This window comes from Strongylocentrotus purpuratus, unplaced genomic scaffold (assembly GCF_000002235.5).
Source record: "Strongylocentrotus purpuratus isolate Spur 01 unplaced genomic scaffold, Spur_5.0 spur5_scaffold_6, whole genome shotgun sequence".
NCBI lineage: Eukaryota > Metazoa > Echinodermata > Echinoidea > Camarodonta > Strongylocentrotidae > Strongylocentrotus > Strongylocentrotus purpuratus.
In genome coordinates this window covers 48,473,371-48,501,307 of record NW_022145612.1, presented here as the reverse complement: position 1 = coordinate 48,501,307, position 27,937 = coordinate 48,473,371, and the positions used below count along the sequence as shown (strand labels likewise).

The 27,937-nt window shown below is 34.5% G+C and overlaps 1 protein-coding gene across 2 annotated transcripts; it reads left to right on the top strand.

The window, feature by feature from the left end:
* The first annotated feature begins 49 nt into the window (after nt 1–49).
* Nucleotides 50–27,798, top strand: LOC582612 (fibulin-1). 2 transcript variants are annotated; one of them, XM_011678561.2, is made up of 19 exons: nt 50–815; nt 2,894–3,144; nt 5,236–5,368; nt 5,850–5,867; nt 8,947–9,075; nt 10,432–10,572; nt 11,094–11,237; nt 11,919–12,056; nt 12,527–12,667; nt 13,240–13,374; nt 14,015–14,149; nt 14,598–14,723; nt 15,244–15,378; nt 16,608–16,736; nt 17,883–17,999; nt 18,710–18,830; nt 24,467–24,620; nt 25,234–25,351; nt 25,961–27,798. In XM_011678561.2, the coding sequence occupies exons 1-19, from the start codon at nt 761–763 to the stop codon at nt 26,116–26,118; spliced, it is 2,478 nt and encodes an 825-aa protein (XP_011676863.2). In that variant the 5' UTR covers nt 50–760; the 3' UTR covers nt 26,119–27,798. The 2 variants fall into 2 exon arrangements, with proteins under 2 accessions (XP_011676863.2, XP_787649.4); XM_782556.5 differs by lacking the exon at nt 5,850–5,867 and having other exon boundaries at nt 51–815.
* Nucleotides 27,799–27,937: the final 139 nt, after the last annotated feature.

The window sequence follows — 27,937 nt, the reverse complement described above, 5'->3', positions numbered from 1 at the left end:
GGCCTATGAAAATACGTAAACAATTAAAAAATACTTTTCTAGCTCACGCAAAACTCAAAAGGAGGAAGTTAAAGAACCACCAGAAGACAAAGACTTTGAGGGAAATGATACAGGAAATATTTCTTTATAAAACAAGCAAACATCGGAGATGTCGTTATGAAGGCTAATCTAGGAAATACCGGTGCGTTATCACTCAGCGCTTGTGAGTGCTCAAAAAGTTTCGGAGCAGACCCCCGCGGAATCAAAAGTCATAAATCAATGGGGGTACGTGTATTACAGACGTGAGCAGCATGGTCCTGCCTCTTCATCGCATTCTGTATCTTTTGGTGGCATAACAACGCTGGCGAGGAACGGAGTAACACGTGTATTCGAGAGCATCTTGTTGAAAAAGAGTTATTTACAGTGCAGTACAAACTCGATAGAGATCCTTGTTCGAACAATCAAAACTATCAGCCAATCAGTTACGTGAATCTGGTTTAGCTGGTCTTTCTGTTGGGGTTAGGAAACTTCTCAGGATCATTCATTGTGTAATCACAAAGAGCATCGCTGTAATTTTGTTCGGTCGCGTCACACACAACAGTTTGAACAGTGGGATTTATAAACCTCGTGGATCAGTGCTGTTGTCGGGGGTAAATGTTTTGCAGGTTCTATGGAGTTGTGGTCGTATCCGGGAATGTACTCCTAAGCTAAGCAACAGACTGGGAAATCATACATACACGCGTTGACATTGAATTATAAACATTGATTGGTAATAATCATCATGAAGGTCTACATAAGTTTGATAACACTTCTCGTCTGTTTCAGCTTTTGTCATGGTAAGTCCAATCGTCAAACCGTTTTTATTTTACCATGTTTACTACTGTAATTACTCGGATGATTATATATTATGTTCAGCATGTTCAGTAAATAATGACATTACCAGGTTACCTAATATTGTAATTAGATGAAAGACATGTTAGGTGCAGGTGAATAAGCGAGGGAGAGAGTGACTGAATGGGTAGGAGCATGGACACTGAAATCCGTGTTATGTCTAGTAGCTGTGTGTTGACAAATATTTGTACATTATACAGGACTCCTTGTCTGTATTTTCCCATTTTCAAGGCTTAATGCTGGAACAACCCAATTCTCATTGGCTTTTCAATAGTGAAGGTTGTGCAACGTAATTAGAAGTGATGTTTTACCACATGTACCAGTATTGTAATAATATTAATCCAAATGTAGACATTGTCTTCAAGACTTTAAGTTTAACGGTAGTGAATATGAAGACAAAGAACTTGTAAGTTGTAGCCTACCTGTAAGTGGGCACTTGCATATTAAAAGTGAAAATACATCAATGGTAAATGAGATGAGAAAATTATATTTTGGGTGTTGAATTATATAGAGATAGAAATAACCATCAATATCAGTTAAATTGCACTGTGAGGAGGACACAAAAAGAGAAATTAGAAGTTGAGAAAAAGAGGCAGACTGAGCGTAATATTGATAATTTAATATGTTTTTTTCCTTCATATATTCATATATACTCAATGCAATTTAATACAAGTGAAACATATGTATGCAAATAAAACAATTTCTAGATAAAATGCCCTGCTGCTTTTTTTTTTAAACAGTTTTGCTTAGTAACAACAGGGGTGGGGTGTGAAGCTCAATCAAACACTTTATTTCCTAATAATGGTTCATAGAGATTTTTCAAGCTCATTAAACATGATGTCGGCAGATGTAATTCTTTTCAGTTTGTTTTGCAAATTCACCTGGGCTGCTACCCCACGATCCCCCCCCCCCCCCATCCTCACCCCTTAAAAAATAAAGGAAATGGAAAAAATACATAATTGGCTACACGGATGATCTGTAAAAGTGTTTAACCTGATTTACCAACTAAGAGGAAGTGATTATGGAGATCGAGATCCAAGTTTGCTATGCTTTGAGAAGAAGTTTTGTTTTCTATTGACAAACCTTTGAAACCAGACATGTAACAAAATATTATGTGGGAATGGGATAATGATTTCATATAGAAGTTCACAAGTTCAGAGCCATACATGTAGGTGGCTAATCAATGAAGAAAAGATCTTAATCATGAACTGTAGATGCCACTCTTTTGCTGTTTAGATGCCAAACAAATATTCACATTTTCTTCATGGTCTTTCACTTGGAAGATTAATTTGTACTTGACATGGATGATTTGAAGTGGATGACTTGCATTGAGATTATTATAGCCCTCCCCTGCCCCTTCCCTGCCCCTGCCCCTCCTCATGTGTTTGATGTGCTTGGGAGCTCGGTAGGGGGTGTAGAGGGCCTCTAGTAGAGGCTGTCAATTATCATTACTCCTAAATATTATATGGCTAGTGACAGGCTATAGGTTTGTATGATATACTCCAAATACAATATTCTAATTATGAATGGTATTGAAATTTGTGATTAGTTGGTATCAGTCTCTTCATTATAGTTCAATTTGGAGTTATATTGCAGCCATAGAATTAAGAAAAGCAGTAATTTATTACCTCTTTGTTTTTGTAATATGAGTCAGTTCAATAAGTTGTTGTGATCTAAAAAAAAAAAAGCATAGTATCACACACATGCCTTAGCAGTCACGCAAAACACGCATTGTCAAATTATTATTCAATAAAATCTGAGAATGTATACTATTATCTAGATCTATTATTTTTGAATTATTTTTAAAATAATTCCATAAATTGGGGTAAAACAAAAATATTCCAACTATATACGGTAAGGGACAGTGTAGATGCATATTTGGAGCCTGTGTTACACACAGCTATTTTTTTCTTAAACTCAATATTCATTTACACATTTAAGACTTGCTTTTTGTGCAGTTTAAGTTTAAGTTGTTTAACACATTATGTCAACAAGAATTGTCTTTCTCTTTTCCATCCTGTAGCATCCCTGATAGATGTGATGCCAGACTGCTGTGAAAGGGGTGCATCATTTGCCGGTTTAGGCCGCACGTGCGACGACCTAGAGGCAATCCCTGATATAGCGCCAGGGGACCATGGGATCTGTATGGTTATAATGAAGTCATGCTGTGCAAACAGTCTCGGGCCAGTCTTGTGTGAAAGAGCTCTTAATCACAGGATGAATGTAGGCAGTTGTCAGACCATGAACAATGACACATGTTTCTCAGCTGGCAGGGTAAGTGGGTTCCAGAATGGAGGCTTGAAGTAAACATTTTTAGATGAATATGAGAGAATCGTATTTGGAAGTCTATTACTCCCTTTAGAAAAAAATAAACATATAATTGTGTGGATGTGATACATGAAACTTTTCAAATGTGCATCTTAATTCAAATCATTTCATCAAAAATTGTCTATTGGAAATATATAAGATATTTCAGGAAACTCAGTTCATACCTTCATATTAAATAGCAATTAAAACTTGTAATAGAAATAAAGCTAATATTTAGTTAGCCCAGGGAGATACATGTAAACTCCCATCTCCCTGATTAGCATGTTCATCGAAACGTTTAAAACTCATGAACATTGTAGGAATAATCTAATGTGATTGATTGCAGGAAACATTTCATGTAGCCTTCGGCCTTGTAATGGCTCTTATCTCGACAAGATCTTATCTAGACAAGATCTTTGAAATTCATTCAAGGAAAACTCTAAGTTCCTGATTTTTAAGCAAAGTTGCTCATAGCACAGAAACTAGCATCACCAGTGGCCCAGTCAAAGCTTAGCCTGTTGTGTGAGAGTTTTCTTTTATCTACATCTTTCCTTTTTTGAAAGAAAGGGCCTATACATATTAAATGAACTATTTGCAATATTCTCCTCTTTGTAGCTCAATCAAGCCCTGTGTTATTTTAACATTAAAACAATGTATGGCACTATGCCATATTCAATGTAATAGTATATGAAAAGTGACACAATGAGGAGGAAACTTCAACCCATCTTTTTGTAGGTCAGAGTAGGACGTGAAAAAACCTCCGAAACACATTTTTAGCAATTGAAAATAGTCGAATTTGAGTGATTTTATTACTGCATTTCAACAGTCTCTTTTATGTGAAATAAGATGCTCCACAGCTAGGGGGTTGTGGAATGGCATTATTGGTGCATAAAAAGTCTAACCTGTTGTCTGATGTGTTTAGTAGGCCCATAATTTGATAATTGTTTTGAAGAAGAAAAAAACAATGTTTCCAAAACAGACCGATGATCTTCTAAGGGCGCGTTCATGCTTGATTTTGACGGCTAGAATCAGGCATCTGTTACGCGTTTAGTTTAAAACACGGTTGCGTCTTAGCTCACTTTTGTAGAATCACCGAAAAACGGCGATCACGATCGCCGATCGTAAACTCACAAAAAGATGCGTTTACAATTTGTAAACGCGTTTAAATGGGGTCAACGCACTGACCTCTAGTGGGTCTACGTAGCATGCACAGTGAAGGTTTGCGAATCCAGCTGGAAGACCAATTAAGGCCACACACTGAGAATTGCCTGGGGGAGCCAGAGAAGTAAGCATGAACACTACATCGTGGAACTGCGATCACGATGAGCGTTTACGATGAGCGTTTCAGATCGCTCATTCTGCCTTCAAAATTTAAGCATGAACGCAGCCTATGACCCCCTGGATTGTAAAGTATATATGTTGAAATATGTGTACATAATGTTTTCCCAACAAACCATACAATGGAAACAGTCAGTCCTCTAAAGCAGACAAATATTCAAAATTATACTCACTTCCGTATCACTGATACAGTGAATTGAACAAAGAAACAATGAGAAAAGCAATTTAAACATTTTTTGACAAAAATATAATTGTTTCAATTATTTGCACCCGTTTCAACTTTTCAAAGAGGGCATGTTTATTATTAATGAGTGACTTTTTGATTAAACGCTATTGGCAACCATTCAACTTTTAATACCTTCTTGGAAGACTCAAGTATATTTCATTTGAAACGGAAATTTGATGTCCCTGCCCTCTCTTCCTCTAGCCCTGGAAGTTCAGATTTAAACAAAACATCTGCATAGTCTCATACAGAATTAATAATCAAGGCAATACATTTCTTTTCATTAGCACTTGTCAATCATTATGCTGATTATAAAAGTGAAAATAGACAAATGAAATAAACTTTTGTAGGCTTATTGTTAGTTAATGATAACAGTCAATTAATAACTAGTTGAGATAAGTAAATTCTTTTCAAGAATCGTGTTATTATCTTGTAAGGTGTTTTAAGATGAAATTGAATTTATTCTTTTTTGGGTGGATTGATATCATACTTTCCAGGAATGCTGCGATTGCTGTGAGCTTGGTATCAATGCATTTCATGATGGTATCGAGTGTGAATCCATGAGAACAGGGACATCTTGTGACCGTGCCTTCGCCTACTGCTGTAAGGCGGCTGCCTCTAGTTTTGATGGTAAGATATTGATTAAAGACCCTTTCCAATCAAGAAAAAGTACTGTTAAGATAGGAAAATAGTTGGTGAGTTGTGTGTCCGGACACTTCAGAAACATAAACATTGACTATATCACCCATTAAATAATTTTGGAATAGACCATGCATCGATCTAGTTCCAGTCAGCTATAGTGTCCAAATTTTATTTCTATGCCCGAGCTCTAGCACCTTCTTATTAGTTTAATGAAACGGATTTTCACTTGTATAACAGATTGCCATAGTCATTATTAGATTTGTTATAGATATATATCGATATATAACCATATATATGGTTTATGAAACGGGCCCAGTTGGATGTCGGTATTTCCACAGTAAAACGTCTTTTGATTAGGTAACTTACTCTTTTCACATTGATGTATATTTCATGTATTGTAATTTGTTAGTTTATTTTTTTAAATATTTTTTTATATGTAATTGTTTATCATTTTGTTTTGTTTGTCTAGTGCGTAGAGATTTTGGGGGTAAGCGCTTTATAAGCACCGTATTTATTATTATTATTATTACCTTTGAAGCACCAATCATCATACAGACTGCACTAAAACACCATTTACCAGTCACTACCATTTACCATTAAGTAATTACCATTGAAATACCATTTAAAATTTAGTCACTACCATAGAAGTTCATGTACCAATTATCATTTCACCACTATACCATTGAAACACCATTTACCAAAGACATATGTACCACTGTAACACCATTCACGATTTAGTCAGTATACCATACCATAAATTCAAATTTAAATTCAAATTCAATTTATTTCCACTTTAAAAAACATTTACAAATCAATAATGTATAAAGATATTAGTGGCAGGGTCATAAAAAGCACTAAACTGGCTTGTTGAAAGTGACCCCTTAATAAATAACAAGAATATACATAACAAATTATACATTGTAAGAAAAATATCAAAAAATTATTACAGAAAAAACTTAACAAAAACAAAACAAAAACATAAAAATTTAAATTTACAAAAAAGATAGGAAATATCAACAAAATATTATCATTTATGAGTTCAGTAGGTGTTGTTTAACTAATCATTTTAACTGTTTTACGGTCTTACTATTTTTTAGATGAGTTGGGAGGCTATTCCAAATAATTGGACCATTGCCTTGTGTTAAAAAATATATATATTTTTTTTTTTAAATAAAAATCGATTTCTGAGTAGTTGATGTACACTTTAGAGGGAGGTGGATATTTAGAGCATTTCTAGCAATATGAATGGAACAATTCAAAGTAAAATAATCATCATACATCTTAGGAAGAAGTTTATTAGATGGCTGAAACATGACCATTGTAGTATTTAAGGTTAATAAATCATGGATAGGTATGATTTGCATTTTTTTTTAATAATGGTAGAGTGTGAGATAGATAAAAACGAGTGTGTGATAAGGCGAATCCCACGTTTCTGTAATTTATAAATTTGTTCAATATTTCTTTTAGAAGTGAAATTACTCCTAAAAATGTTGTACTTGACACCCGAGTTATCTTTTTATTTGAATAGAACAAATTTAAATCCATTGGAATTTTGGATTTAGTTCCAAACATAATATAATTAGTTTTATTAGTATTTAATATTAACTCATTGGATTTCATCCACATACTTAAATTTATTAATTAAGTATTTACGAAATGAAATAAAGTTGTAGGATCACGACCTTTACAAAATACACTGGTATCGTCTGCAAATAAAATATAACGCAAATTATGGATTGAACATGGCATAACATTAAACAAAAGGGGCAGAGAATAGATCCTTAGGAATTCCGTCGAGCTTCATTAATAATTGTTAATTGTGTACGATCAGATAAATAACTTGATAAAAGTTGTAATGGTGTGCCCCTAATAACGTAATATTTCAATTTTTGTAATAAAATAGAATGATTTATAAGCTGCTTTAATTAACAATAACAGGCTGTTTAACTCTTCATAAAGCAAATGTATAATAATGTACACCACAGAGTTATATGAGTGGGACACATATCAGATCAAAAATTACTCCAAATTGAAGAAAAAAACTAAAGATCCATCATTGTTCCTGAGGATTGGGGTATTATTCCTTGCAGTTTGTCAGCTTTGAAACGTTGATCATGAAGAAAAATTCGCGGAAAATAAAAAGAAATCACAGAGATATAGCTCCGTTTAGTCTCATTTGAGAACACCCCTATCGGCAGAGTCCAGCTGCCTAACATGTACGTTAGCCTATGGACTTTTACACAAAAAATCGTTAAAAATTCATTTTTTGTTTAAACGAAAAGCACATCCACTCCGACGTACGTTATCACTAGCTCTTTCATTGGAACCCTCATGTCCCATTGACTTTTGAAAGATCACCCACCATAATTTGATCAAAATAGGTTGCAAGCTCGCCATTGCCTATGCATGTACAACAAGTCGAACTTTGGATTTGATTTACCACACGATTGTAAGGTTATAAGTCAAGCACACAAAGGATAAGAAGCATGAATTATCATAGATCAATTCTGATTTGTTCATTATGTCCATTTCATCCAACCCCCCACCGTAATTTTTCCATTTAGTATAGGCAAGCATTTTGCCGAGGTAAGCATAAACATGAATATTCATGAACACCATGGACTATTCGATTATTAACAGAGGGGTGCAATTGTGCACCACATCAAAATCCCCTACTTTCATTCAAGTATTTCATTGTATTATATAGTTTGGTAGGCTTATTTTACTAACTGTTTAATTATCAGATATCAATGATAGTTTAAAGATATGGAAAAGATTCTTGTATTTTATATTTAGCAAAGCAATCTCACATACAAAATCACTATCAAGTGTCGTCTGATCCGCTGATTGCCGTCTGCTTTATACGCGAACTAGCCTACGTTTGTGCTGGCGAATATGAGACAACCGGAGCAATATGGCAAATTGTAGTTCAAAGTATAAGGGACACGTAGTTTTTTCAAAGTCACTACCAGTGAAACACCATTCACCATACAGACTCTACCATTGAAACGCTATTCACCATCAGACGCCACCATTGAAACACCATTCACCATACAAAATCCACCATTGGCACACCATTGAAATACCATTTACCATTGACACTACCATTCAAACACTATTCATTTACCATTAGGTTTTTTTGTAAGGGTCATTTTCGACTGCACGCAGTCAAAGTTCCATCTAGTTCTGGGTTAATTTAGAATGGTCAAGTGTTTTGAATATATTTGTGATGGAATACATGTCAATTTAGTAACCTCGGGGGACCTAGCACTGTTAATTCCCTTGATCAGACTCTTGTAATACAGGTTATACATTGTAGCTACTTTGAAAACATCTAGTTTGCACTTTGTTATTACCATCCTATTACCATCCTATTTAGTTTGGCTCCTATAAAGTACACTTGGTTGATAATTCTAATCACAGTTTATAACCCTTTTCTGTCTAAAACTGGTGATAAAGCCAGGTACAAACAATAGAGTTGAGTTTGCACTACCGGTAGTTTAGTACTTTATGATATGCCTATCATCAAATCACTGTGAAGTTTCCTTCTGTTTATCCCTATGCAGAAAATGAATGTTCCCTGCAAACGAGCCACAGATTGTGTACAGAACGATGCGTTAATCTGATTGACAACTATGTTTGTGAGTGTCATCCGGGCAATCATTTACTGGAGGACAACATTACCTGTGTAGCTGGTAAGATAATAAAGTTCTAACACAGGTCATTGTTTAGTGCAAATACACTCTTTGAAGGTATACTTTAAAAGTACTGCTTAACATTCCCAGGTGAAAAACGTATATTAGTTTTAAGCTTAATTAGTTTAATCGTGTTGACTCTATTTCTGAATTGTGAAAAGTTGTCAGCATGACATATCATGATGATTATGAAGTGGATGTAAGACCAGTGCTTTTTATGGATTTACAAGATATATGTGTTAGAATATATGAACATAATCTGTCATCTACATGTTTCATTTTCTGAAGAGATTCTTCACTTGGTGTTTATGCTCTTAGTGATCTTGCATTTTATAACACATCAGTTAATTGTTTTCATCATATCTGTCAAACTGTTCAGTAGTGTCTTTAAAACTCTAAGATGGTTTGTGTATGTCTGCTAGACTGCTACTATAATCATATTTTTCATCTTTCCATTGAAATATTTTTGTAATTATATGTGAACCTTTAGATTCTAAAGTTAATCGTTTTCCAAGTTGCCAGATTTGCCTTTTTTTCACAATCCGCAGCAAATGTTACAGATTCCCCATCAATTTGATTTCAAAGCAGAATGGTGATGGAAATTTATCTCAAGTGACATTCATGCTGGTCTCAATTTAATCAAGACAATTATTGTGCCTGTTCAGAGCCAGAAGGGCATTAAAGCTGTGTTAAGGTAGATGAGGTAATACCCTCCTGGCTCCAAACAGACGTTTTATTTACTTAAAGGGGACGTCCCATCCTGATATTAAGTTGGTTTTAATAGAAGCAGAAAACTTAGAGGAACGAGTCAGTGAAAATTTGAGCAAAATCGATTATTGATGAAAAAGTTTGACCTTTTGAAGTTGGAACCAATCAAACACAAATTGGCAACTCTGTGACATATCTTACGAGGTTCCCTCCCATTTGCTCTGTACTAAAACATATTTCTATTTTTCCTAAAGAAAATGTTCAATCATACATGCACCCTAAATATCATTACTGCAAAGATGTTTCTCTACAACCCCTGTACTGTATGTAACAACTCTATTCTGTCATCAATAACTAATAAAATAAAAGTTTATGACATTTCTGTACCAAGCAAATTGGAGTGAATCTAGCAAAGTACGTCACATTGTTGCCAATTTGTGTTTCACTGATGACAACTTTAACAATTCATGTTTTTCCTACTTTTAATCAGGTATTACTATTGCTCAAGCTCTCACTAATTTGTTTCTCTCGTTTTTCTGCTTTTTATTGATACCACTTAATTATCAGGGTGGGCTTCCCCTTTAACACACTTGGCTAACAAACTTTCATACATTCTTGAAAGCAAAATGCCTGCCTGTTTACTTGCAGATGGTGATACAAGACCCCCTCCTAGATACTTGGCATGCAGTCAGGCACCTTGCCAGCATGAATGTCGTCAAGTTGGCAGAGAGTATGAGTGCTACTGCCGTACAGGATATGAGCTCCTGTCAGATGGGTATACTTGTGAAGGCAAGCTTTTTTGCAATAAGATCATTGAATATGGATGCAATTGTTTCATTTTGTAAGTTTAAAGCCTAGATATGTTCATTCATCTTTCTTCTACAAAAGACTTTGCATTTCAGATTTACTCAATTGATAGCCCCATTTTTTAAAAATACAACTGGTTATGTGAAGAAAGCCATTAGACATGGTTGAAAGATTCGCTCCTGTATTTGGTTTCATTGTTATCTTATAAAGTTGTTAGTTGAATCAGTTGATTGTTGATAAACTTTATTGGGTCTTCAGATCCGACAAACAGGCTAGTAGGGGTGATAACAGATAAGGAATTGATAGATTTAAGGGCGTTTTTGATAATGATACAGGCAGTCTGATTAGCCAGGAGACCAACATACCCAATGAATATGATTATTTTAATATATGTGCATGCAAACAGATAAAAAGAATACCGGTATCCTATAGTGTTGTTTTCACCCATTAGAATTTTCCCGTCATATAAAGTTTATTTTGATAACCTATGACTTATATTCCAGATGTTGATGAATGTGCTGTGACTGATTCGTTAGCATGCAACTACGCAGAGAGATGTCTCAACACCATTGGTTCCTTTAATTGCATTAGTGATGTGGTGTGCCGAAGTGGACTAAAATACGACCCTGTAAATCAGTATTGTGTTGGTAAGAGGCTGAATATGTACTCCCAGTGATGAAGATTTCATTCTTCTTTTCTTGCCCTAAGGCATTGAAAGCATACAGGGTATTACTTTATAGTAGATGTACTACAACCTGGATTAATGCCTTATTAAACCACTTGAGTGCCAAGCTGTGACTTGAACCACTTTTTGATCCACATGCAGTCTGACAGCATGTCGACTAGACCAAGACACATGTTCATTGGTTTTCAGCAGACAAGATATCCCACCGCTGCCACCAGATTAAGAAAACATGAAATTCTAACAAAATAATTAAACATTCCTCAAAATAATAGTGCTTTCTCTAGAAGAAGCATATAGATGGACTTCTGTGAGGGTGAGGAGCATCTTTTCAGTATCAAGTATTTATGCTAGACTGATAGCATTGAGGAGAATTGCGAATAATATCAAATTGCAAATATGCTGTTCCAGAAGTTATAATGGGATTACGGGCCCTATCTAGTATTGTGTAATGTGACCGATCTATAATCAATCCCAAACTAACTTGGGCTTGGTATCAATGCCAACCGCTAACAAACAAAATATATTATTGTAACACTAAAATTGATTAGAGGACGGTCAAATCAATATCAGCTCCATGTGAGATGAAGTCTTGGTTTGTATCTCTGCACTAGATCATATAAAATCATGTAATCTCCTGTTACAGATATTGATGAGTGTGCTGAGAGGACTGACACCTGTGATGAACGAAGCATTTGTGAAAACAGGTACGCCAGCTATACTTGTCAACATGCCAGCTGCCCAACAGGTTACTACTATGACAGGACCGTGTCACAATGCAATGGTGAGGATAAGCTCTTGTTCTCGCAGTAAAATTGGCATGTCTCCTGACAGGTTGTTCAAAGGATTTCAGTTAAAATTAAACTATTATCTGCGGGAACGGGGTAGTTCCTCCTATCATCATCATCGGAACAGTCAGATAAAGAGAAGTATCATTTCTTTAGAGAGTCATACAGACAGCTAGCATCTTTGTAGTATTCTATTGTGAAATCTCCTTCGTAGTATAACAACTACGTGAAACCAAAAGAATTTCCTTGTTGTATTGAAACTTTGTTATATTGGGGCTCAATAACGTAAGATTACAAAAAAGGTGGGACCATAAGAAATATACCTTGGTATCATCATGGTTTATAACAGTGATCGTTGTAGTAAGGTCCTGCTTGTTTGACCTTTTCAAATTCACTTTATGTTTAGTATTTAAATTAATGATGGGTTAAACAATAAAATTGATTTCGTATTTATCTTTCCCAAAAGATATTGATGAATGTGCTAGAGGCACTCATGAATGCCTAGATGGAGCTCGGTGTGATAATCTACCAGGAAGCTTTCATTGTACCAGGATTGTACCCTGTGGCACAGGATACACTATCAATGGAGTCACACAGCAGTGTGTTGGTAAGAATAGAAAGGAAAATATTGAAAATAAATATTAGTCGAATCTGTTAATACCAGGGATTGAAATAAATGCAGATTTAAGTCAGTTTTATAAAAAGTAAATCAGTAATACGAGTGAATAGCAACTCTTCAATTGATAAAGTAGGTGCTAGTGGGTTAAGAAGTATATTAATGGTGTAATTATCGCCTATTCTTTTGTTTCGTGTCTTTTTGTTCAGTGTCAATTACATCCATTTCTCTTTCATGTCTGGGCAGTTCCATGCATTGTACAACATACATAATTTATACATGTATTTCATTTATGATTGAAGTATCTCTGAAGATGAGTACAATTATTGGAAGGGATACCCGAAAGAGGCATTATTCAGTTGAAATTTCAAGAGATTCTTTAGTTTTTGATGAAATATGTTTTTCAAAAGACTTTTTAAATTGCCTAGATCTAGATCTTCTTCTTCTCAGCTGTATCAGTTTATCATCATTATTTTATTCTTGTCACTACTTATTATTTGAAAAATCACGTTCAAGTTTGTTTTTCTCCGGATTCTCTCACTCACCTTTATCCCCTAACATAGATGTCGATGAATGCAGTCAGCAGAGCCACGACTGTGAGATAAATGAGCTCTGTATAAATATCAGGGGAAGCTACGACTGTCAGTCTTGTCCTCGTGGTTTCAAGACCAATGGCAATGTGAACAGGTGTACACAGGGTATAGTAATACAAAAGTTGTTTTAAAGGCTTGTTCACACTTGTCACTAATTTGTTTTGTTTACTAAATGAATGGCAGGTGCAGATCAAATCGATGGTAATACACGTCAAATTACTTAAAATTATCCATTTTAATGAATAAATAGGTAATATGTTAGTTGGTATAGTTCTACTTGTTTAACAAAAAATTAAAGTAGCATTATCATCAGTTTATTCTTGCAAAATTACAGAACTTTAGATGACCTAACTTTTGCTACCATACAGACTGAGACGCATGGCCCTACGTGTTATCAGTGTTTGATATATGGTGTAAGATTGCATGAAGCCCTAAAAAAATTGTACTTCAAAATAATCATGAAGTGCCTCAAAAAAGTATAAATCTCTCAGTGACCAGTTTTACCATACTCATTTTCCCCAGTAGAATGTATTGTTACAAACACCGTTAGGAGAACGAAATTGATAATCAGACAGGTGATCAGCTTGTAAAAGCCATGGGAGTCCTGACTGAGTAAAAGGTTTGTAGTTACGATTGCAGTATGAGCTAAATCCAGGATTTTGTTTCAGAATCTGAAGCAATGTAACCGAGTCTCTTTAAGGTTAAATACTTGCTTGATATTTCTTTAATGTTTATTTCCCCCCAGATATTAATGAATGCCAGGAAGGTACATTCGACTGCAGAGAAGGTACAAGGTGTGAAAATAATGTGGGAAGCTATACCTGTATTTCTATCTGTATGACTGGTTTCGAATATAACAGAATTCTGCGTGCCTGTATGGGTGAGTTGTTTGTTATTATCTGAAAGTATCGTGTGATATACTTTCCTTATCTTCAAAAAATATTAGATCGTATACAGCACAACATTTCATGCGAGACCACAGATCATGTACTCATATTTATAATTTGAACTATCTCCTTATTGTTACTCTTCAAATAATAGATATCAACCCATATTATTTGTAATATTGTATCCTTTTAAGAGATTAGTAAACCCATCTTGTTTTTTGCCATTTTAATATTTGTCATTTATATTTTACCAAGTTATGCTTTTGGGGTCAGTTATACCCTTATTTATGTTGTAGTTCAAATTGATGAAGACAATAAATGTTTTTATCATATTTTTAACCATTTTATGCTTGATAAAAGCTCTGTTAAATAACTTATTCTCATTTGACCTTTGAATTTAGACATTTTACTCATTAACTTCTGATCTTTTTATAATATTAGATGTGGATGAATGTCGCAGAGGACTTGCCAATTGCGCAACATATGAGATCTGTCAGAACACCAATGGAAGCTTCAGTTGTGGTTGCAGACAAGGATTCAGACAAAACAACTATGGGCAATGTGTCGGTATGTATAAACTAGATTTGATGTTCACCAAATGTGATAGATAGTGGGCAGAAATGTTAAAGCCCTCTAAAATTAGTGTAAGTTGATGAAACTTTTTGAGGATGTTTTCAGACATAATCTGCATAGACCTGCATTTTGAATCGTTGAAGAGCTCTTTATGAATTACTGTAATTTGACAAAACCATCTGGATATATTCATAACTTTAAACAAAAAATAACTATGATACTTTTGGTTTGAAGTGCCCATAATTATTTAATATTATTATTAATATTATTAGAACATTATTAATACTGATGAGGCAACCCTGAATTATAAGATTATTATTATTATTAGTAGTAGTAGTAGAAGTAGTAGTTGTATTTGGTACACCCTACTGTTACTCTGCTATTAACATATACAAGCATACTCACACACACGCACCCACCCGCACAACATAGTGTGTCTTTAATTGAAAATCTTGTTATCAGTGAGGGCTGACTTGTCTTTTACAATTTATCCCTAAAAATGCTTTGTTTCCAGATATTGATGAGTGTCGAGAAGGACTGAGTGAGTGTAAGCCTAACCAAAGATGTTACAACCTACAGGGACAGTACCAGTGCCGCAACATGTGCAGAAATGGTTTCAGGTTCAACAACTTTAACAGCGCCTGTGAAGGTACTTTTTTTTAAACGTAGGGCAAGTCAAAGCTATTCCGTTCTATATATTACCAACCGCATATCATAAGCTTTTAGTATATCTGATCATTTTATGATGTTGAGAGCATTAAAAAGATCTAGACAAAATATAAGGTAGAAAGATATATATGGTGTTGGTTTACACAATTTTAATGCATTGGACTTTAAATGATGAAAATAAGTTTGACTTGCCCTTTACTCTCTTTGATTATTCAGCTTCCAGTTTAGTGGTATTATATATATTTTCAATTCACTCATAAACTGATTTTGACCAAATTAACATTATTTTTGTTATGTTATATAATTTCATATTTTCATATATAGTGTATATCACTTTAAAAAAAATTGATCTAGCTGTAATGATCAATGTTTTCATAAATGTTAATTTTGGTTAGTATTTTCATGAACAATTATTATCAAAGACTGACCTTTAATGTAAATGGTATAACATGTATACCATTAACAGTACTTCTTATCAAACCCATGTCTATCTGTCAGTTTAATCATTGTTATGTTGATTGATTGATTCTTAATTTGCATGAAGGCTAAGAAATTGAGTATATGTTGTTGTGGAGGACATCTATATGGGTACAGCCCAGAAGCTTGAAGTACTACCTCTGTAGGACTATAGAATTGATGATAAATTCATTGGGTGTTAGGCTGTTAGCTGTCTTGGTCTCAACCCTTTGATACACCATCACTGAGATAACGTTGTACAACATTTGGTGTAGTGAAAATTGCTTTATGAAGTCCTAAATCAAACCTCTTAACCAAACTCTGTACCTAACCCGGACCCTTGCTCTGTATCTCACCTAAAACCCTTTTAAAATCCAATCCATGACCCTATATCTTTAACGATTCATAGCCCATAGCAGTTGTTGCTGAAGCATATGTTGGATCATCTAATTGCTGCATCCTTTTAACTAAACATCCTCAAGATCGTCATTGAATTCAATCGATAGCTACAATAAATGAATGAATGAATAATTGTCAATTGACATAGTGCTAGTGTAATTACAGTCCTTGGCCCTGTTTCACAAAACTTGTCATCATTGACAAATGACAGTCTTTGTTATACTGAAATCCTTGCTTCTGATTGGTCATCAGCAGATTTGTCACTGATTTTTGTCATTTGTCATTAAAAAAGGTTTTGTAAAACATGTGCCTGATGCAAAGCACAGAATGCTAAGAATTTTCTTTTTCTTTCAGATATTGATGAGTGCGCTGAAGGACTGGATGTTTGCCAGAACAACCAGCGCTGCATCAACCAGGAAGGAGGCTATGTCTGTCAGTGTCCTGCAGGTCACCAGGCAAACAGAGATCGAGCCACATGTGAAGGTAACTAATCTACATTTTTTCACAGATTGAGAATTTCGACTGAATCTTAAAAAATGGTTGCCAGGATCTGACCCATTTTCATTCATTTTCATGTTTCTGTTTATATAACTGTATAATATAATAATAATAATAATACTTAGTTTTTATATAGCACTTACTACAATCACTAAACGCTTCCAATCTTGGAGAATATTACCCCAGCTTTAGCTGTGCTGCCATTACGGCGCTCTAGCATTTCAAGGAATTAATTCCTGCCAGGTACCCATTTACATCACCTGGGTTGAGTGTGGCAAATGTAGATCAATGTCTTGACAAAGGACATTAGTCCCGCGGCGGGTCTCGAACTATGGACCTTGTGATCGACAGTCCGGCGACTTAACCACGTGACCACGGCCCCTCTACATATGCTTTTTTATCAACAGGGAAAGGGTGATAGCACAAGTTTGTTCAGCTCAGTGAGTTGAACATGAGTATACAGTTTGTACCTTACCTGAGGATTGAACCATGTGAGACTTCCGCATCGTTTAAAATATATATGTTGCATGCACAAATGTGTGACGACTAGTCAGCTGTGGCATATTCCAATGGAAGATCCATAAGTCGAGTAGTAACGGAAATGAGAAAATGTTTTTTCTGATTCAAATCGCAGCCATATATCTATTGTAGATGGGAAATAACAGTTCTGCATGTATGGAATTGTAATTGATAGGAATCCTGTAAAAAAAATGTGCAATTATAGATCAGTTTATATATTTCAATCCTTGTATAAAATTATTCTCATTATATACAATTAGTGACAATATTCAGTTAACAACTAAAATTATTCATACCTTTACCAATTTTTTTTTTTTTTTTTTTAATATTTGAAAAAGTGGACATGACCCGGTTTAATTTGCTTAGGAATGTGACATATTGAAGCTTACATCTAAAGGAATTTGACAAAGGCTGTAATTCAACAAGTCCACCTTTTATTCTTGAGTAATGAAAAACACCCCAAAAAAACCCATCAAATTAACAAGGGGTAGAATAATGCTGTCAACTGTGTACATACACTTTCATCAACCCTATATCCATATTGTGCAATGCATACACAAATAGGTAGTTTTTGTGTTTGTGAATAATATTTGTTTCTAATTCTCTGTTCAGATATTGATGAGTGCAGTCTGGGGCTGTGCAGGGGAACTTGTGAGAATCTTCCAGGCTCCTACGTGTGCACCTGCCCAGCTGGCTATGCTTTGATGGAGAATAATGTCACCTGCAAGGGTAAATAAGTGCTTTCTGCATTCACCTGTTTGATATGACTTGATTTTTATAAAAACACATACAATGAAACCTGTATATAAAGACCATCCAAGAGAGACAAGAAAAGTGGTCTTTACAGGCAGTTGATCTTTATGTACAGGTTTCGTTTAGTGCATGTTTTGATGAAAAAGATTATTCAAGAAACAGAAAATGTGGTCTTTATAGACAGGTGGTTGTTTTAAAGGCATGTTTCACTGTATTAACCATAGTCTTCATCCAGGGTAGTCCTGGGCTTAGTGGTCTATGGGTTACCCCTTGAATAGTTCCTGAATGCCTTTAGACCCCATTCATTCACAGCAGAGTGAAACTTATTGATGAATCTCAAACACACCTGCAAATGCACAGTGAGTCATCATTACATAGTCCAATTTTGAACTGAGGAACTTGATTTTGATGTGGAAACTACCTTTAACTCGTTATATCCTAAACTGTAGTTAACTTGGTATGAAACACTTTTAAAAATTGAAGTGACCACTGTAGTTGATAATTTGTATATTGAGAATTAAATGCTCAGTATACCAGGCCGTCAGGTAAATATTGATGACTAGTAGTAGTATGTGTTTATGATATTAGGAGTACCGGGTATGTTCATGCTGTCAGTGATAAATATATAGCAGGATTTGAGATCTAAGCCAATTTTTTTTTGTTCTATTCCTATCATTTGACGTCAGACCTTGACGAGTGCTCAACGGGAACTGACACTTGCATACAGGATGAGGTCTGTTTCAACACGCGCGGTGGACACAAGTGTGAAAGCGTCGTCTGCCCAGAGTACTACCAAGTCCGAACAAGGTAATAAATTAGTAAACCACTTTGATATTCCTATGAGATACAGGGTATGGCAATAATATATATTACCCATCAGCAAGCTTTGTTCTACATTATATATATGCAAATTGATGTTTTAATATTGCATATCAGTTCCAACTTGATATACGTTATTTGTGTGCTGTTTATTTTCTTCCAATGTTATGTATCTTAACTCTTAACTTGAAGATAAATGGAGTCACACATGCACTAGTTGTCAAGGCAGGAACACAAGTTATCTTTTGTTGAGGGTAATTTGGCATAAAGTACATATAGAAATCACATAGATAGGAAGGATTCTGGTTCAGATTTTAAAGAAATCTTCACTTGGGTAGAATTAAAAAAGATTCTCGAGATAAATGAAAGTTAGGATGCTGACCGATTTCCATGGATAGTAATTAAAAAAGAAAGTACTATGTAAGGAAGGCACAGAGATAGGGAGAATGCTGGTTCAGATGTTATAGAAATCTTCACTGGGGTAGAAGTTAAAGAGTTAGTAGAGATAAATAACTTTTAGGATGCTTACTAATTTCAATGAATATTACGTAAACATGAAGATTGTCTCTCTTTTTAGAGAATAAGAAAAGAGAGGGATCGAGATGACTTCAAAATCAGATTACATATTTCTTTTCATTTGACATTAAATAAAGTTTGATGAGAACTTGAATGTCCCATGTTGATAAGTGCTAATGAGAGGTATATGAGTAGAATCAAAAGGAAAGTATATATATATATATATTTTTTTTGGGGGGGGGGGCGGGTTATTAATACTGTCTTGTGGCTAATAATTATGTTCTAACTATAAAGCAGTCTGAGAAGAGAAGTAAAATAAACATCTGGGTACATTTCATGCCTGGACGTTAGTTTAAATGTGCTCAAATGATCTTCATGTTTGTCAGTTGTTTGTTGATGTTATGTTAAAGTAAGTGTGTCAGCAATGCAGCGCTTTATACTCGGTGACTCAGCTTTACAGAACAAATAATCGTGATCGCCATAACATCCAGCTAAGCAAGTGGAGCCTCAATTAGTGGTGAGTTTCAGTTTACTAGTTTTGCAATTAACTTGTACTTGTGCTCTTAACATTTACTAGGCTATCAATGTCTGTTTGTAAGCTATATATTGTCAAACTGATTTAATTTGCTTTTTGTATAGCATTGAATAATACTTGATTATACTGATAATGATTGGCAATGATTGGTTTGTGCTCATATATGCATTCAAAAATAAGTCAAAAACTATTATTGCATTGACATGACATGAAGGTTGTACCAAAAAGTGAAGTTGTTGATGAAGGAAATGATCCTAATATCATATGTTGAACACTGTCAAAACCAAAAACCATTACTGTATCTAACCTCTTTTATACTAAGATGACACACATTCATGCAGTAGTGATGACATGCTTTACATTTCGTGATGCAATTGAAGTTAAAATGGATATGTTTTTTTAATTTAAGATCTTTAATTAATGTCCAATTTCCTTTCTGCTGTGCATACATGTTCCTTTCAGTTATAAAGTTGTTAAAAATGAATAGTGAAATGAACTACCAGTACATGTAACAACTATTGAGTTAACAATTTTAAGCCTGTTTAAAAAGAAAATACCAAAGCAAACTTCTTTGAAATTCTTTGTTTAAAATCAAAGTCAATATCTGTCATTACCATGTTGCCAAGAAAATCACAATTTTAATTTTATATTGTGTCCTTTTCGATTACGATATCCTAAAAATGTTATCATACTCTGATTTAGGGGTTTATTTTGCAGGAATTAATCATGTGTGAGAAAACGCTATAAAGAATGTTACATGTGTAGCATCTAAACAAAATCAGAACAGATTGCATTTGAAATCATGTTGTTGGATGTTTGTTTTCATTCTCTTTTATCCAGCGTGAACATGTGTATCCGTGTCCCCTGTGAGCCTGACAACTCTTACTGTCTCTTACAACCAGTGTCAATCAGCCACAAGTTCGTTGCCCTCCCTGCCAACTTTGACAGGAACCGAGTCATCTACAAAATTCAGACCAAGGAAAACCCCAAGTACGACTACTACTTTCGCATGCCAAGAGGGAATCGAGGACGAGAATTCCGACTGGTTCAAAAGGGGTCCAAGGCTAGCGTCAAGATGGTCCGCTCCCTGGTGGGACCACTTGATTATATGCTCTACATCTATTTGGAGATTTACTTGAAGGATTCATCACAGCTGGTTGCAGAATACTTGACCAAGCTTTATGTCGATGTGTCCCCACATGACCACCCATTCGTGTAGACCAGTCTATCATAGAGAAAGGATTGTGAAATGGAAGTGACCAGTGTGAATTCGCTCATTAGACCTTGTTGCAGTATTGAAGGTGTCTGGGTTTTGAGACCATTTAGATAAAGTCTCATGGAGCTGTATTCCAATATAAAAGTTGATATATATCCATCTCCTGAAAATCTCACAGCAAAAATGCTAGAATCTTGGTCAGCGCTTTAGCAAATGCATCTTCTACATATGACTATATTTACCATTATATATCCTCACAAATGTATATGGCAAGAGATGTGGTATAATCCTTCAGATTGCTGAGTCTTGGAAACATCAAGCCATGATAGGGAAGTTGGCTTCAATAGTAAAAGTCAAATATTTTTGTACACATTTTCCAGGGGAGATTTTCTAATTCTTTCAAAAATTTAGATGCATTTTACATTTACAGTGATTCATTATCATTTTTACTCATTCTTAATTTGTGTACCCACTTTAATATTAACATTTCCTGTCACATAAGGTTTGAAAGACTTTTATGGTCATGGCATGTTGATCAAAGATGATTTAAGTGAAGAACATTCTTTTATTGAAGGAGTATTGACTTGCAGCATGTTTTAAGAATGATCATTATTGATAAACATAAATCAGTAGTAGGCTTGGCTCTCCAAGGGATAACATGTCTTTCTAGATTATTTGACATTATGATAGGTTATCCATTGCAATCAAGCATCTTTGAATCTTAAGAGTTTCAGAAAAAGGTTTACTAACTACATTGCAGATAACTGTAGGATTCACAGTGGGCTAAATTTAGTGAGTTCAGCCTAAATTAATATTTTAGATGGATATCTTTTGTACAGTTCATAAGAACATTAAATGTGGGTAAATCTCAAATGTTTAAAGTGAGATAAATACCATTATATGTGTTTAAGAAGCAATTTGCCTCTGTTTAGGCCTCATTCACAAACGTTACAGTAACCACATTAAAAAAATACCATTGCAAAGTAAAATGACATAAGCATGAACAATGTTTAACATCTCTGATGAATTTAGGCACAGAGAAAATGTGGAATTACCAGACATAATACCTTCAATTGATTTTGTATCTTTGCTCCAAAAAGATTAGATACCTTTCAAGGAATACAATAATGTTGCTTTAGTCCTTTCTCCTCCTCAATTATTGATCTAATAGTATCAAATATTATTAAGTTGGTATTGATTTTTTTTCTCAAAACATTTTAGTGAATAATTTGTATATTTTTGTTTTAGAAATTGTTTATTACTTTAACTAGAAAGTCACAGTTTTTCTGTCAAAATGTTAAATGCCATTGATATAGAGGATGTACATTTGCATAATTTGTAAATATATTACTTCTTCTACAACTTCTCTCACTCACTTTGGTGTAGATATGTGAAGTTGATGCTTTGGAAATGTAGCCCTTGTCATGTGTGTTATCATAAGGCTGAAGTCATATAGTGATGATACGGTACAAATGTCATTAAAATTATCATTTTATGCCTGAATTCAAGCCGATTAATCATAAAACTTCATGTATAGTGTTGAAATGATAATAGTTGAGCAAAGTTTGTTCATTATAACTTTGTTTCATCAACATGTCCACATCATGTTGATATATTATATTTTACTTTGTTAATGTAAATTTAATTTCATACCTTGACTTTTGTGCCTGTATATAAATAAACTTTTAACACACAAATAAGATAGCTTGGATTTTTTTGTGTGTAAATGTTTATCTATAATAATGATAGTATGTGCATTTAACCCCATATCATAACCTGTGGATTTAATTTTTTTTTCTCCTTCAGTTATGCATGGCAGTAAACAATGATTCAATCTGTAATGCTTTGAATCTATTTAATCAGAAAACTGTACCAAAGCATTTTCGACATGATTTTTTTTCCCCGGGAATGTCTAGACAATGTCCTTCTACTTGTGGTTCTGAAATATCCTAAATAATATACCTTCAAAATAATAGCCAGCAAATTGCCTGAATACCTCCATATATTTTGGCAATGAGGCACCTGGATATCATTCTATTTGACAGCGAGGATGAAATATATTTGATATCTTCAATATTAAAATTATATATTTACTACCGGTACTCGTTCACTTCACTTGCTCGCAACATTTAGAAACAGGAGAATCCTGAGCAAAGAGATGCCCAAATATCCTCATATTTATTAATATTTGACATAGGGATGCCGGCATACATTATTTTATATCTTATCTAGTGTGTTGAATACAAACTAACTTTTTAAAATAATGGAGATGTAATTCTTTTGCTTGCTCGCTCATACAAATTAGAATCATATATGCCTGTGGGTGTATACATGGCACATGATTAATTTCAGAGTGATGCACAAATTATATTCTGTGATGAATTTGGGATTGGGATGACTTGAATTTTTTATTTCTGAAAAGGGAAACTGTTACTGAAAAAAGATTAACAAATGCTGGTCTAGCTAGCACATCCATTGAAATATGAAAAATGAATACATTTGTTTGATATACTTATAATCATAAATTTCTTGCACAGCAATATAACATTGTCATTATCTTATGTGATATGCTACTCCCTGCAAGGCATCATTGTTTTTGTTATGTGGCAACATGTTGTATATCCTCGCCATTTTTATCACTGTGGCTGTGTTCAGTTAGCACCCCAATATAATGGCCATAGGTTAAGGTAGATTTGTGATTGAAACGATGTCTCTACTATTGTTGTGGTGGCAGCATTGGGATGTAAAGTGACTGATGATTAAAACCAGAGCAATGTGGCTGTGTTTACAGTTGTTAGCACCTCAATATAATTGTCATACATATATGCTGACATAGCCATTGTTTTTCAGGCAGTTTATGGAGGCAGCGATTGGGTATGAACCATTGCCATTGAAATGACCGATGTGATTGAAACGATGACTCTACCATTGTCATGATGGCAGCAGTGGGATGTGAAGTGTCCGATGACTAGAACCAGAGCACTGTGGCTGTGTTCAGTTAGCACCTCAATGTAATGGTCGTGGGGTAAGGTAGCTATTGTGGTTGAAACAATATCTTTAGTGATGGCAGCGGTGGGATGTGAATCCATACCATTGAAGTCAATGGTTACTCGATCAAATCAGATCTTCATGGCTGTGTTCAGTTAGCACCTCAATGTAGTGGGTATACATGTAGGTTAAAGTAGCTCTTGTGGTTCAAACAGTGTTTATTAGGTTGAAAAGTTTTGAAATCACCTTCAAGATGGCCTTTTGAATGTGTTTATAACCTTGTTTATTATTCATAAATCCTTCTGGGTTTGGACTCATGTAGGTATTAGCAGTGTTTTATTATTTTGTTCTGTCTCTTGTGTTTTATAGCAATGACAACATCCAATGTGTGAAGACCTGTCCACGTACCGGTAATGCACCGGACTGCCCACCTGGCAACTTGAACAGTACCATCAGCCATACCTTCGTGGCTCTTCCCAGCATTCCGTTCCTGAGGCAACCAATCAGATTGCTTACAATAGGGGTGAGTAAATAGCCCAGGGTGCTGATAACCTGCTTGCCCAGCACCCAAAGGCAACCAAAATTCTCAAATGGAAAACTGACTTTTATCACTTGGCTGATAGGGAAAGTAATTTTGAATTTATTTATTTGAACTCCCATTTTATTGGTTTGAGGAAACTTTGTCTGACTGTGAAAGTGGGACAAGTTTGGCAAGCAACTTTGTGAATTCCTTCCTTTTTTGGGCAAGTGGAAATAGTTTCCTTGAAGGAAAGTAAATAATTTTCTGTATTGGTCAAAGATTTCGATTAAAACTTTGATTATATCTACACCCGTATTGGTCCCTAATGCAGATATAGACAACCTTGTTGTAAATGCACAATACATACTGTTAAGGGAGCGCTGTGAAGTAGCCTTTACCGGTTCTTACTTATTGCTATTATTATCATAATGTAAATGTTTTGTTAGAGTGATGCAAAAATTATTAAATGTTCAGTTTTGCCTGTACAACTTTGTCAGTCTCTTGAATGTAAACATCCAAACCTGATGATATACCGATTACCGATACTTGATTGTTATTCATTGCTGGGATCATCTGCACAAATTAATTATCAAATGATTCATTCTTCCGTTTGCAGCTTCCAAACTACAGGAGTGCTTATGGCGGGAGCTCACAGACGTACTTCAGATCAATTAGTGGCAACGAGGATCAGTACTTTGTCATTACGCGATTATTCCCCAGAGGATTACCTACAGGTTAGCCAACATAGATTTATGTATATACACACAGACCCTTTGAAAATGACATCCTTGATGTCCAAATTTAAGTTACAGTATGTTTTTTTTTTGTATATCTTCATCAATCTGCTAAATTGTGTTTCTACTAAGGTTAAACTTGATGTGAGGATTTAAGGCAAAACTCAGAATAAACTAGACCTTGGTCAAACTTGTTTTGTTAATATCAACTTTAGATAGAGCTTTATTAAACCCAGCAGCAATTCTACGTTTTAAAGAAAAATAATCTTGGCTTTTTTCCTTGAATTTCTAGGTTGTATCTCTTGGAAGTAAATTAAAAGAGGCACATGATTGATAAACGACTATTTTAGTATGTGGATGATGTTTTGGAGACATGTCGTGGGAAAAGACAATTTGGGACTCATAATTAATTACAATGAACCGTTTATTAAAATATTCTGAATGACACGGCTTTGAATTACTGGAAATAAGCACCCCTCATATGTAAACTTCCCATGTGAAAATTCAATTAGCTTATCAAAATAATAATATAGGTTGATATTAGCAATTCTTAAAAAAATGATTATAAAGCAATTTTAATCTTGGTTTCCATGTTTATTTGCATACAAGGTTACGTGTCCCTACAAAAGCCCATCTCTGGACCCTTTGAAACCGTTCTGCACCTAGAGATTGTGACCGAAGTGAGGAATCCAGTCACCCGAAGGACGGAGGTGACAGCGACATCTTATCTGATGATCCACATAGATGTGGGAGAGCAATCTTACTAGATCCTAACATAGAACCAAGATGTATGGAATACCATCAGTGCTCTGGGGACATGTATGGCCAGATAAGTCTTATGTATGATTGGACTCATGGATTATTTGCACAATTTGGAGGGTTGTCATTTCGAGTAATGGACATCAAACTTGCAGCCGTCTATCATTTCCAGGACCATTCAATCCATTTACATGGTTCCTTTTGTAAGCCTAATTAGGATTGAGCAATTTCAACAATGACTTAACTCAGTATGATACCGGTATCAATATCCATAAAGATAATGCGAGTCATTTATTTGCTGGATAGTGTCTTTGCTATATTTGAATGCAAAGAGAGAAGGAGTAGTGGAATAGACAGAGGGATAGGGAAATGAAGAGAGGAGACAAGGGTACATTAAGGAGAGGGAGATATTAATTATTACATAAGTCATAAAAGAGACCAGAATTCAAATTTGATATATAATACTGTTAAATTTAACCACTAATGCAGGAAACCTTTTTGGTGCTAAAAAAATATGTTATGTACCGGTACATTGTTTGGTATGAATGTATTTAGATTTTGATATGTAATTTTACATACTTGAACATCTATGCATTGTGTATTAAAGTCTATGTGCTGTAGTGCTATGTGCATAGAAATCTTTTTGCTGTGTATGGAATATATAGAGTGACAGTCAGATTTAGATTGTTTGATAATCATTGAAAGAATGGAGAAAGTAAAAGGATGTATTGTTTTCTATGTGCTGGTCAGTAAATCAAAATACTCCATATGCTATGCACAGTGAAATACTCTTTGTCTGCATTCAGTTTATGTCATTTGAATTTTATAGCTATATAGATTTTGAAACACCAAAAGAATGTCCAGCAACAAAAATGACGTAGTCCAAAGATGGTGTTTCACTTTGCATGGCAAGGTGTTATTTTCATAAAAATAAATTGATGGTAAAAATTAACTTTCAAAAATAAAAATCTTAATTGCCCGTAACGCAATTGTACATACATGTATGTCCATATGTTGTCATGAAATGCTGAGACTGCCCCCCCCCAAAAAAAAAAAAGAAGAGAAAATTGCTAGGGAAAATTTAGGTCATCTTCTAAAATTCAGAGTCCATTTATTCTACTCATTTATTTCAAAGCCAGGTTTTATATCATACATGTATATATAAATCATGCATATTATACATATTATGTAAAATATTTAGAAGTAAGATCCATCTCTGTGTTAACATTGTCGAAAAGTGCTAGTTTTTGCAAGCTGTGAAAGATTTGTAGAGTGAAGCAAAAGATCAAAAGGGAATTAAAAAAAAGGTTTTATAATGATTTGAGGGAAGTTAATCATTTTTATGAATTTTTTAAATAGTACTTTAAACGTACATGCATCTATAATCTAAAGGATGCCTTGATGGCTTTATTACCATGTTATTGAATGAGTGTGACAATTTTTTCTTCTAAAATTGAACATCGAGGAGTTTGCATACTGTCATGTTTATATATTTCTCAACTTGTAAATATTGATTTTTATGTTTCATGTTTTTTTCTTCTTTTCTATAAAATTAACAAAGATTATGCCTCATTGTACTACACTTTCTTAACAATCATTGCACACATGAACATTGATGTACCATTCAAAATATGAAACAATCATCTCCTTTTAGAAGTCTGACAAATTAAATCTATTTTTAAATTAAATGTTCTTTGTGGTTGTTTTCATTTGTGTATTTTTCCCGAAAAATTTATCCTTTACAGAATTATGGAGTAAGATGGGAGTCTATCCTTGGAATTTATGGCAATAACAGATTTGAAAAGATTTTTTTTTTAAATAGCAATT

What these genes read in the sequence shown, in the direction of transcription:
- LOC582612 (XM_011678561.2), top strand. Translation starts at nt 761, where the DNA reads ATGAAGGTCTACATAAGTTTGATAACACTTCTCGTCTGTTTCAGCTTT. An exon ending in AGATGGGTATACTTGTGAAG is followed by an intron (nt 10,573 to 11,093) that starts GCAAGCTTTTTT and finishes CTTATATTCCAG; the next exon opens with ATGTTGATGAATGTGCTGTG. An exon ending in CTTTAACAGCGCCTGTGAAG is followed by an intron (nt 15,379 to 16,607) that starts GTACTTTTTTTT and finishes TTTTTCTTTCAG; the next exon opens with ATATTGATGAGTGCGCTGAA.